The sequence below is a fragment of the Carassius auratus genome, chromosome 28, assembly GCF_003368295.1.
Source record: "Carassius auratus strain Wakin chromosome 28, ASM336829v1, whole genome shotgun sequence".
Lineage (NCBI taxonomy): Eukaryota > Metazoa > Chordata > Actinopteri > Cypriniformes > Cyprinidae > Carassius > Carassius auratus.
The window spans coordinates 12,882,536-12,895,186 of NC_039270.1; the positions used below are offsets into that span (position 1 = coordinate 12,882,536).

General features: G+C 39.5%; 1 protein-coding gene across 1 annotated transcript; it reads left to right on the plus strand.

Annotated features, from left to right (window-relative positions):
- Positions 1 to 1,272: 1,272 nt before the first annotated feature.
- slc25a17 (solute carrier family 25 member 17) lies at positions 1,273 to 9,319 on the plus strand. The gene is made up of 9 exons (XM_026207868.1): positions 1,273 to 1,514; positions 2,104 to 2,164; positions 2,260 to 2,326; positions 2,452 to 2,603; positions 5,681 to 5,797; positions 5,877 to 6,025; positions 6,489 to 6,584; positions 7,555 to 7,640; positions 7,800 to 9,319. The coding sequence occupies exons 1-9, from the start codon at positions 1,440 to 1,442 to the stop codon at positions 7,948 to 7,950; spliced, it is 954 nt and encodes a 317-aa protein (XP_026063653.1). The 5' UTR covers positions 1,273 to 1,439; the 3' UTR covers positions 7,951 to 9,319.
- The last annotated feature ends 3,332 nt before the right edge of the window (positions 9,320 to 12,651 follow it).

Genomic DNA, 12,651 nt, shown 5'->3' on the forward strand with positions numbered 1-12,651 from the left:
TTAATTGACTAATCATATCAGCAGCACATGTGAAAGTGTGAATGAGTGCTAGTCAGGTTAATCACTATCATACTAATTAGATTGTAAGCACAGACTGATGGAGGGATGAAGCTCTTCCAATTATTGTGTTATTGTTAGCAATGGTTGCCTCCAAAGAAACACGTGCAGCCATCATCGCTTGGCATCAAAATGGCCTCACATGAAAGGAAATTGCTACAATGAATAGTACACCTGAAAGATCCATTTTCTGGACCATCAAGAACTTCAAGGAGAGAGGTTCGACTGCATTGAAGTCTTCAGAACGTCCCAGTGTCCAGCAAGCATTCGGACCATATCCTGCTGAGGACTCATCTACAGAATCGTGTCTCCAGCAGTGCAGAGCTTGCTCAGTAACAACAGCAGGTTGGTGTGAGAGCATCTGCACACACGGTGAGGCCAAGACTTTTGGACAATGGCCTGGTGTCAGGAAGTTAAGCAAAGAAGCCACTTCTCTCCAAGACAAATGTCAAAGACAGACCGAAATTCTACAGAAAGTACAAGGATTGGACAGCAGAAGTGGGAAGAACAGAACAGGTGTACAATTATTCTCACGTACTGTGACGTGCCAACAGTGAAGCATCCTGAGACCATCCATGTGTGGGGTTGCTTTTCAACCAAGGGAGTGGACTCTCATAATTCTGCCCCAAAACACTGCCATGAATAAAGAATGGTATCAAAACGTCCTTCTTCCATGAGCAATTTGGTGTTGATCCATGCATTTTCCAGCATGAAGGAGCACCATGTCACAAAGCAAGAGTGATGAAGTGTCTTGAAGATCAGTACATTAAAATTTTGGATCCGTGGCCAGACAACTCACCCAGATCTCAGAGAAACTGTGATTAGTCCTCAAAAGTAAGTGGACAAGCAGAAGCCCATGAATTGTGATCAACTCTGAGAAGAATGGATTGCCATTATTCAGGATTTGGCCCAGAAGCTGATATCCAGCATGCCAGAGTGAATTGCAGAGTGAATTGAATGAATTAACAAGTGTCAACACTGTAAATATCGACTCATTGAACTTATAATATATATGGCCAATAAAAGTCTTTAAAACTTATAATTTGCTTAGAAACAGAAGTAGAAATGTCCAATCAGCGTAAATAAACAGTACATTTTCGCTTACACTTCCCCTTTATTCAAAGCTGTGGGAGCGGTTAACGTTTCTGATTGGCTACAGACCTCGGGGTCAAATGCAACTTTTCTCCAATCATCTTCGAGGAAATTTCTACAATCGTTTCCATTGGCTAAATCGGAGCCGGAAGTGGACGTTGACAGGGAAATCTCTTCTCTGGAGCTCTGAGTCTGTATTCCTCTCAAATCAGAACTCAGTAGACTCTTTGCTTTTTAGCTAAATAAAATAAAGAAAGTCACCCTGCAATCGCAGCTAACATTTTTCAGGGATGGGCTCTAAAGATCTGAAACTCATGGATGTGTTTTCATACGAGAGTCTCGTGCATGCAGTCGCCGGTGCGATGGTAAAAACAACTTTTCTTCTCAACTGCACGGGTTTTACATGATTTACACATTTACAGCTTCTGAATAATGACACATGCACGCACATTTATATACTTTCCTGACGTCTACCCTCTGCGTGACAACATTAAAAACAAATCAAGAAGAAATCAGATAAAATTTGGTACCTTTTAAAGGTACCTTTTGGCTTTGTACCTTTTAAACTCAGCGTTGTTATATACGACGAAAATTCATATTGTTATCATTGGGATATATAGTAGTGTTTATATAGTAATAGGCAAGATGTTTTGTTTCAGATCATATTTTTAAATTAATATGAATAAAGTAACATCTTCTGTTGTTAGAAAAAAATTGGCCTGTTATGTTATTATGCTATAATACTAAATATAATATAATTAATATTATTTTATTGTAATATAATGTTATATTTTATATTATATAGTGTGGTCTACAGTATATCTATCTATCTATCTATCTATCTATCTATTTATCTATCTATCCTAATGATAATCCCTTGAGTGTATTAGAATGATTTATTGTTGATCTGTTGTAATTTTATTTGAAGTGATTGATTTATTGGTTTGTTTGTAGGGCAGTGTAACAGCAATGACTGTTTTCTTTCCTCTTGACACAGCCCGGCTCAGGCTGCAAGGTAAAAAGGGAAGCACATAAGTAAATTTTCCTGCTGACTTGACTTTTGTTAGTGTTTTATAATACGTGCCCACATTTCTTTCTGTTTCTGTGCAGTCGATGACAAGCGGAAAGCCAAATCTACCCCAGCCATTCTGTCTGAGATCATCAAGGAGGAGGGTCTGTAAGTTATTTCACATGCATCTATTTGGTTTGTGTCATTATCTTTTTCATTTCAGGTTGTAAGTGTTACCCTCTTTTTTTACTCTCTCTCTCTCTCTCTCTCTCTCTCTCTCTCTCTCTCTCCAGGTTAGCTCCATATAGAGGCTGGTTTCCAGTGATCTGCAGCCTTTGCTGCTCAAACTTCGTCTACTTCTATTGTTTCCATAGTCTGAAGGCCACCTGGCTGCAAGGTCAGAGGTCAACACCAGGACGAGACCTCCTTTTTGGCATTGCTGCAGGTTTGCTTTTCTTCAAAAACGTGACGTGATCAAGAAATGCAATACTTTCCGTCATACACTTCTGTTCAAAATTTGGGATCAGTAAGATTTGTAATGTTTTTTAATGGTGTCTTCATGCTCATCAAGGCTGTATTTATTTGATCAGAAATACAGAAGAACAGTAATATTGTGGAATATTATTGCAATTTGTAAAATTGGTTACTTATTTTAATATACTTAAATAAATAATGATTTATTTCTGTGACGAAGCACTGAATGTTCAGCAGCATTACTCCAGTCTTCAGTGTCACATAATCCTTCAGAAATCACTCTAATATGTTATCAGTGTTAAAACTGTCATGTTACTTGATGTTTTTTTTGGAACCTGCGATTAATTTTTTCTTTGAATAAAAAGTTAAAAAAGAATTTTGTTTATTCAAAATAAATATTTTCTAACAATATAAGTCTTTAATATCACTTTTTATTAATTTAACACATCCTTATTGAATAAAAGTATTAATTTTCTATTTTGAATAAACACAAAAAAAATATTAAACCGCACAACTGTTTTCAACACTGATTAGTAATCAGCATATTAGAACTATTTTTGAAGGATCACGTGACACTGAAGTTATTTTAAATTGCAATATTTCACAAAATCATTTTTTCCCCCTGTATTTTTGATCAAATAGATAAAGCCTTGTTGAGCTTAAGCAACTTCTTTAAAAAAACATAAAAAAATCTTCCTTCCTTTCGAAAATTAATATTGTGAATTATTAAATAATTGCTAACTTACACAGAGACCTGTATGATTTTAATTTTTTATTTATTATTATTATTACATTTTTTTGTTAATCATTTGGGTACTAGGGCTGGGTTTTGACACAAATTTCATAAGTCGATTCTCATTCACAAGCTTGCGATTGGATTCGATTCAATATTTATTATTTTTGATATAAGTTACACATGTCAAATTTTCTCAAGGAAAAAAAATCTCTCAACTAATTCTGTAAAATATATATTTTGCTAGCCTGACTACGTCAGACTTCCTACTTCCGCTCAATTTCATTTGGCTTCTGTACTCAGTCTGATACAGCGTCAGAGCTTTCTGTTTGCCACCGGTCTGGAAACAGCCGGGCCAATCAACGAACAGAGGGCGGGCTGACCGTGACATAGATGCTTAGCGGCGAGTTTTACATTGTAGGTTAGAGAAATCGAAAACCGAAACGACCGCGGAAATGGGAAACGAGACACGGGAAGCAATTCGCTCTGTCATGGAGAACATTCAACTCTTTTTCAAACTGCAAAAGTCGTTTACAGCCATGTTCACTCCGGTATTTCGCTCGCATCATCAAATGTTTACAACAGGTTTACAGTGGAAGTTCAATCATAGATTTGAGTTCGATGCGTGATGTCTGTGCTTCGATGCGGCTGTACAGGCGCATAACATACGTCATAACTAAACGTATCTGATTGGCTTACGGGTAACCAATGATTTTAAACTTCAGACAAGCGCCCCCTAGCGAGAGAGAAAACACTTCTCTATTATGCCATTCCAGACTCTGTCTACGAAGCAAAGTGAAGTAGCAGAGTCTGGTATTACCAGGCTAATATTTTGCCCCCCTCTACCATTTATTTTTCTAGCTGACTAATGAGTTTATGGTCGCCGAATAGGTTTCTTTCTTTTTAAATTTCACCTAACGTGAAATATATGAAAATATACATTATTTATATCGGCGTCTTTACACGGCTGAAACACTGATTGAGCGATTACATGAGACCGGTTATGGACTGTAACGTTGTATTCTTTCTTTTAACTTGCCTTCGGATGTTTAGTCATGACTCATGTATTTTGTGTTGAAACTGGTATTATTGTGTGGATCTGTCCACTCTTTGTTTCAGAGAACACGCGTTTGGCCCAATGTGTTTAAGTTTGCCCTCTCATGTGTCCACACCAAGGAGGGGTGTCGTTGTCCCGTAGTGAGAGCAAGCCTTCTCACGCACACAGACAGATCATCCTAAGCTTGAGCGAGCCCGAGCGGGAGAACTGTGAAATCGTATCACGCGCCTTGGTTTGCGAAATTATTGAAAATTATTTCCTGTGTGGAGGATAAATGCTTATATGGAAAAAAGCATCTTTTTAAATCGATTGACGTGAATCTTGGGTTCCTGAACATGAGAGAGAGCCATGTGTTAACATTCTGAAATTGTATTTCCTCAAACGTTTGTTCAACACTGAGATCCAGAGTAAGATGGAGAGAACCGTCATTCTTCAGAACTAGGAAATAAGGAGAGTCTGCTCAAGTGTGGGGACACTCGACCCAACCCCTTTCTGGAGGAGGGATTTCATCTTTCAGAGTGTGAGCAGAGCTCTCTTCCGTTTGAGAAGAGAGGACTTAGTTGAAATGTAGAGTCTTTCACAAACTGAAGTCTGAAGCCCTTCGTTACTGTGTGAATCATCCATTCAGGAGCTGAAAAAAAAACGACTGTACATGATTCGTGAGCATGCCCACACAGACCAGAGAACTGCTTAGAGCTGCTAGTTTGGCCGGTGCGCTCATTTGTGGTACAATGGCGCCATCTTGTCTGTAATGAAGGTGCAGCATGTGGGGCTCTCTTATTAATGAATTCATGCGATTCGTTTGATTTTTATATTTTTTGTGTGTTAGGCAACACTAAAACTTAAGCCTACTGTTTACTGAATTTGTGAGAGGAGTGTGAAGGAAGCTTTGTGGCGACACTGCTTGCACACGTTTTTTTTTTTTTTTTCCTCACTGTATTCCCTTCTAAAAAAACAAACACTGGGCTACACCGGGAACCTGTGCCAACACCCCTGACTCTGCTGACAGATAACCTCTGTTGTTGAAACGGGGAAATATGAGGGGAAGAACTGGCCACCCATCAACTTGAACTGTGGCTGTGTAACAAGCCGGCCGCTTTGCTTCAAGTCAGTGGGAGTGGGGTTAAGGTTTTTTCTTTTCTTTCTTTTTTTCGGCCGTGCGGACGAAATCTGGCGCAATGCTGTTTTCCAATGGTTACCAGCAACTACATTCTTCAAAATATCTTAATATGTACAAAACCTTTCTGTCTTCTTTTAGGTGTAGTAAATGTTCTTGTGACCACTCCGCTCTGGGTGGTCAATACCAGACTGAAACTGCAGGGGGCGAGATTCAGAAACGAAGACATACAGCCCACGCACTACAACGGAATTATGGGTAATTTCAAAAGACATCATACATGGTCTTTAATTCAGATGTGTGTCCAGTGATGACAGATGGATCCGTCTCTCTTCAGATGCGTTTGTACAGATCATGCAGCAGGAGGGAGTGGGTGCGTTATGGAACGGGACGTTTCCCTCCCTGCTGCTGGTGCTCAATCCAGCCGTGCAGTTCATGCTCTACGAGGGTCTGAAGAGGCAGCTGATGAGGGGCGTCCACAGAGAGGTCAGAGCAGCAGCAGAAATAAACAGACCAGGCTATTCACAAGATCTCTGTTGCCTGGGAAACAGTAACTACATCATTTCTGATGTTAAAACACACGCAGATGACGATCCGCTCATTTAGATGCTTGTATTCATGTGCAAGCATCTGTCGATTACACGACCCCACGTGCAGCTGTAGACGTGCATCGTTACCATAGCAGCATAGAAATATGGTTATGTAACTCCTTGGTAACCGTGAATGATGTCACAGTCCATTGAAGATTTCAGTGTGTTGATTGATCTATTTAAGTTTATTTACCCAGAAAACCTACATTCTGTCATCATATTATGGGTTTTGTGATAACAGAGACGGAATGTAAACATGTAAATGCACAATTTACGTGATTGAATGAGCGTTATAGAGGAAAGACTCCTTCAGAGTTTAACTTGACTATTTATTCCACTATATCTCTGATTGTTTATAGCTCTCCTCAGTGGAGGTGTTTCTGATTGGAGCCATTGCCAAGGCTGTTGCGACCACCATAACGTACCCTCTACAGACAGTTCAGTCTGTTCTGCGGGTAAGACCAGAAGACATTGAGTTTAGATTTACTCATATCATGCATACTGGATTATTGGTTCTCAACTGATTTTGTTGCAGGTCTGTATAAAAAGTCTGGGGTCGGCAAGAAAGAAATTTTGAAATAAATACAGTGTATTTATCTAAGAAAGTTCTGGTAATACAAGGTAACTACATGGGGTAGGGTTAGGTTTAGGGGTAGGTTCAGGGTTAGTACCTAGTTATTACATAGTTATTGTTATTACTATAATAAGTACATAGTATGTACACGAGGAACAGGACTGTAAAATAAAGTGCTACCGACTTTATTTAAAAGGAACTTCTATATAACTGTTCAAATGTTTGCGGCCAGTAAGAAACTAAAATAATGCTCTGCAAAAATGCATTAGATCTACACTGTTACAATTGCTGTTAATCAAACATTCTTTATCACATATCCCCCTCCCCCCAAAAAATTAAGCAGAGCAACTGTTCTCAACATCAATAATAATAACAAGTAATGTTTCTTGATCAGCAAATTATCGTATGAGGATCATGTGACAATGAAGACTGAAGAAACAATGCTGAAACGTTTGGATCACAGGAATAAACTAGACAAGTAAAGTTGGTTTTAAACTTTAAAGTTGGCTTGAGAAAGTCTGACCTGTTTGAAGTGTTCATTTGAAGAAGTCTGAAGTTTGAATAAACTGATAGATCACCGATGAATTTGCAGTTAAAAACTAAACAGATTGGACACGTGACCACTGATGTCAACAACAATAGATAAGTAAGGGAAGAGTTTTTCTCTCACTTCTTAAGGGTTGGTTTCTCGCTCTCTAAACTATGCATGGTTATATGGTTACGTCAGTTTTATTATTTGCATCTGCATCCATTAGTTCAGATCTGCTGTGAAGTATGAAACCAGAGAACCACACTTTGTGTGTGTAATGGCAGTATTGTCTATTTTATCTGTCGTTCTCATTTGTGTTCAGTTCGGACAGCATGGGCAGCCTGCAGGTCAGTCCAAACTCCTGAACAGCCTGAGATCTGTCATGTATCTGCTGATCAACAGAGTCAGGTAGAATAACACACGTCACCTGACCTGATTTTGCCTGTGTAGTGCAAATATATTTCATGTTGCAGTTCATTTTTAGTAGCTGTCATGCAAGTTATTGCCAAGTGATTCATTGGTTTCTGTTTTCCGCTCAAACTATGTTTGTTGAATGATTTGTTGCAGGAAGTGGGGCATGCTGGGATTGTTTAAAGGCCTGGAGGCGAAGCTGCTTCAGACGGTCCTCACTGCCGCACTGATGTTCTTGCTGTATGAGAAGATCGCCAACACCACCTTCAGGGTCATGGGCGTCAGACGCACAGTGACGGCCCACTGACCTCTCACAGGGTGTTTATTAGCCCACCGATGTCAAAGGACCCTAGTATACCTGTGTTATGAAAAATTATATACATATATTGTTTCTCATGATCTTTAAAACATTTTGACCTATAGGCTTCAGTAATTGTAAGAAAATAAAATATAAATATTAGGGGGGGAACTAAAATGAAATATTGCTTTGGCAGCTAACTAAGATAAATAATTAATTTGTAAGTACAAAAATGACTAAAACTGAAAAGCTACATAGAAAAAAATAAATAAAACACTAATAGTAAAATGAAGACTGAAAATATAAAACAATAACTAATTTAAAATATTAATAATGCTTTATTAGTACATACGTAACACTGATTCTTTTACTTAGAAGGTTTATAGTATAAACTAGATATAAAATGTGCCTATTTTGAAGGTTGATGAAATATAGAACTTTTTTAATTTATGCTCCTTTTTTTGTATAATTCTCACTTCTATTTGTGTTATTTCATTGATGAATGACTTTACTATTATTCAGAAATTTTTAGGAAAATACTAAAAGAAAGAGTGTCCAAACTTTTGATTGATAGAGCATTAATATAAATAATTATCACAAATAAGATGTATGCAATAGTACTGAAATTAATCCTACTTATATAACAATTATTGCAATATGTACTCTTTAATTCAAAATTGCCTCAATAGGTCAAAACCTTAGTCAGTATATATGTTGATTTTTTTTTTTTTTTTAAATAATATTTCATTAAAAATATGAACTGATTGTGTTTATGAATACCAATAATTCTGGACAAAAAATGATGCATGGGACGGATCTGTTTAGTAAGATCATTGCTGCCAATATTAGAGCCTGCTCTTAGATATGCCTTCCTGCACTGATACAGTTACCTTGCAAAAACAACTTCCAGGCTAGTTATTCTGATTCTGTTGGTGATACTTGATTTCACTTGACAACACAAAGCCACAGACCTTTAAGCAAAACATTTTTACAGTCTGGGCATAAAAAATATTTTGGTAACATTTTCTATGAAGCCTGAATTTATAATATATTATAAGTTTATTCTTAAGTCATTGTAATGAATGCATAATGCATTATATATACAATTTTTAAAAAAAACTGCATAATATATCAACTCATGAATAATCATAACAACAATTAGAATGTATCATAATACTTGCATATTTGCGGTTATACGTTTAAGAGTATGATTATTTCTAACACAATGAACACTATATTAAATCTACTTCATTTTCATTATAATGGAGTGTATCATATCTTTACATTGTTTAAGATCTGCACAGTATCTTACTAAAGCTTGTGAGTGGTTAGCTGTTGAGTGTTGTATATGGTTACATTTTATTTTGATGGTCCCCTTAATCAATCAACTATAAGAAACTTTGCAACTACATGCCAACTAACTCTCATTAGAGTATCAGTATGCTCAAGAATGGTAGAATCTAGTATGGTAGAATAAGTTGACGTACTTCGGATGAGACGTTAAACCGAGGTCCTGACTCTCTGTGGTCAGTAAAAATCCCAGGACGTCTTTCGAAAAGAGTAGAGGTGTGACCTCGGCATCCTGGCTAAAGTCACCCATTGGCCTCTGACCATCATGGCCTCCTAACAATCCCCATATCTGCTGATTGGCTTCATTACTCTTGGTCTCCTCTCCACCAGTAAGCTGGTGTGTGGTGGGCGTTCTGGCGCACTATGGCTGCCGTCGCATCATCCAAGTGGATGCTGCACACTGGTGGTGGATGAGGAGATACCCCCTGACTATGTAAAGAGCTTTGAGTGCCTAGAAAAGCGCTATATAAATGTAAGGAATTATTATTAAATGTTAATTTTAAATGTCAATTACTTGCAAAGACACTTATCTGTTGTGACACATCAGTTTATTGGTTGCTTGACCATCAAAAAAAGTGTTATATAATGCATATATTTACAGTAGCATCTAAACCGATATTACAATAAAAATAGTTCAAAGCAAATGTGTCAATACACATTCATCTGATCTGAAATCTGATCTTATGGCTGTTTGAGATCATTTATTATTATTATTATTAGTAGTAGTAGTACTTATAAGTAGTCTTTGACCGCTTTAGGTAAAGTAGGATCAAAAAAATGGCAAGATATGAGACTTATAATATATTATAACTATGAGAATGTAAAAGTGGGTGCAACGTGTTCATTGTTATAAATCATCATACTCTTAAAAGCTATAACCACAGTCATGGTTATAGCTTATATTTATTTATATATATATATATATATATATATATATATATATATGACAGAACAGCAGCTACTCTTTACCTGAAGAGGTAGCAAAATATCATTATGACCCCTCTGTTGTTGGGACTGTCCTGTCCCAGGAGCTGGTTTACACAAGAACTACCCAAACACACACACACACAAAAAATATAATAATAATAATTGGTTTGAAATAAAGTAACCCATGATTTTTTTAGAGTGCGTGCACATTATAAAAGCTACTGATGCAAGCTGTAATTCAACTAAGTTGGTCAAATAAAGTGATGCCAGGACCTCGCAATTTACAAATTAAGCACTGACAACAGGCATGTTCTTCTCACCTGCTTTGATGTCTCCAACATTCTGATGCACAAACATGCAGCTGGGGTTCAGGCGTACCTTCTTCATCCTCAGGAAGGCTTGAACAACAATCTGAAGGATGTCCTGCATCTCAGCTGGATTCTCACCAAAGATATTGATCAGAGTCATGTTTCCGAGACCAACAACAAACGTTGCCATTTCATTATCATGATTTCTTGTTGACCTGCCAGCCAACTCCAGAGCTCGAAGACCCTCAGTATCGACGACCAGCAACCTTTTGCACTTTATAGAAACAATTCTCTTGGGTTCAGGGAACAGTCCTCTGTAAAATGTGCTGCACACATCTGAATATTTGGGTTGAACTGTTCTGAAATAGTGTTGTAAATACAACTTAACCACTGATTTCTAGTTGTGTCCACCTTCTTTCTTTGCCTGAATATTTGGGTGGTTTTAAGCACATCTTCCCATACAGTGATGTAGGGGGCGTGTTTAAGCGAGGCGTTTTAGGAGGGTGTGGATGAGTCTTAACTTTATAGAGAATAGAGTAAATTCAGAGTAACAATCCTACAGCAGCGACAAGTCTGCTGGCTGAATATATTTAGCAGCTCCTACAGTTAAATATAAAATACTTAATGCATTATTATTTAATTATTATACCATTAATAATTAACTTATTTATTCCTAATTTAGAACGCTAAAAGTACATTTTAGTGTTCTATTTTATAATAAAGCCAAGCAAATACTGAGTTGATGATGGATCCTGTGCTGCCATCTAGTGTAAACAGTAGTAATTTTATATCTTTTTATCTTAAATCTTCCTGAATCTCCTGTGTCTCTGCTGGTTCCGTCCAGCCCTGATCCCCCTGTAATCCTTCCCAACCTCCCTCTCCCACCTCCTCCTAGACCAGTCTGTTCCTCTGCTCCACTTCCGTTGGTTCAGTCCAGCCCTATATCTCCTGTTTCTCTGCTGGTTCTATCCAGCCTTGAGCCTCCTGTGTTTCCTCCCGCTTCCCTCTCTCACCTCCTCCTAGACCAGCCAGTTTCCTCAACCTCATCTCCGCTGGTGCCAGTCAGTCCCACAGCTCACCTTCAGTCAGCGCCATCTGGGCGCTCCAGTCAGCCTCGGGACTTCCAGTCTCCAGCTCCACCTTGGCATAAGGATTCCCTGTCTCCGCCTCCAGCCTCCGAACCCTGGACTCCGCCTCGGTCCTTCGACCCAGCGGCTCCGCCTTGGCTCGTAGCTCCCTCGTCACCACTGTGGCCCGGCATCCCACCAGCTCCACCGGTTTCCTTCGTCCCTCCAGCTCCACCGGGTTCCCTCGTCCCTCCAGCTCCACCTTGGTCAGTCGTCGACCATCTGCTGCCTCGGGATTCCATTCGTCTGGCTTCGCCTCGTCACTCCATCCCTCCAGCTCTGTCAGGCTCCTCCTTCCCTCTGGTTCCACCTCCATCCTCAGTCACTCCGGCTCTGCAGTGTTCTTCCAGGGCCCCGCCTCCGCCTTGGTCGCCAGAGCCTTCTGCTCCGCCTTGGCCCTCCGGATCCTCGGCTTCACCCTGTTTCTCCATCAGCTTGGCTCCAACCTGGGCTCCTGATCCACCGGCGCAGTCTCCATCAGTCGAACCCCTGGTGTTGTCGGCTCCTCTTCCACCATGGCTCCTCCCGCCATCAACTCCACCGTGGGTCATCTTGGCTGGTCTCTGGTGGACCCTCTTGCTTCTCCTGTTCCGGGCTCCTCCCTGGCTCCTCCCTCTGTCTACTCCTTGTTCCATGCTACATGCTTCCTCTACATTGCCTACACCTTGCCTCCCCCTCTCGGCCTCCAGATCCCCCACCCTCCCTCCGCTGGAATTTCTCTTTCGGTGCGAGGACACACCGTTCCGGGAGGTGGCAAAATGTTATGTTAATGGATTTTCTGTTTCCCTATTTTGTCATGCCCCGTTTCTTGTTTGGTTAAATGATTAAATCCCCACCTGTTTTCAATTCCCCAGATTACCTCCCTTGTGTTTAAAACCCTGTCTGTTTGGTTCCTCCTTGTCCGCGATTGTCTATGTTACCTCTGATAATGTTATTGATGCTGATTAAACTCCTCTTTTGATTTATGCCCTCCTCGTGAACTTGATCTCCACGCCAGC

Bases quoted from the DNA above. Each gene is read 5' to 3' on its own strand.
- slc25a17 (XM_026207868.1), top strand. From the start codon at position 1,440: ATGGGCTCTAAAGATCTGAAACTCATGGATGTGTTTTCATACGAGAGT. The intron at 1,515-2,103 runs GTAAAAACAACT...GTTTGTTTGTAG, and splicing joins ATGCAGTCGCCGGTGCGATG to GGCAGTGTAACAGCAATGAC. The intron at 6,026-6,488 runs GTCAGAGCAGCA...GATTGTTTATAG, and splicing joins TGAGGGGCGTCCACAGAGAG to CTCTCCTCAGTGGAGGTGTT.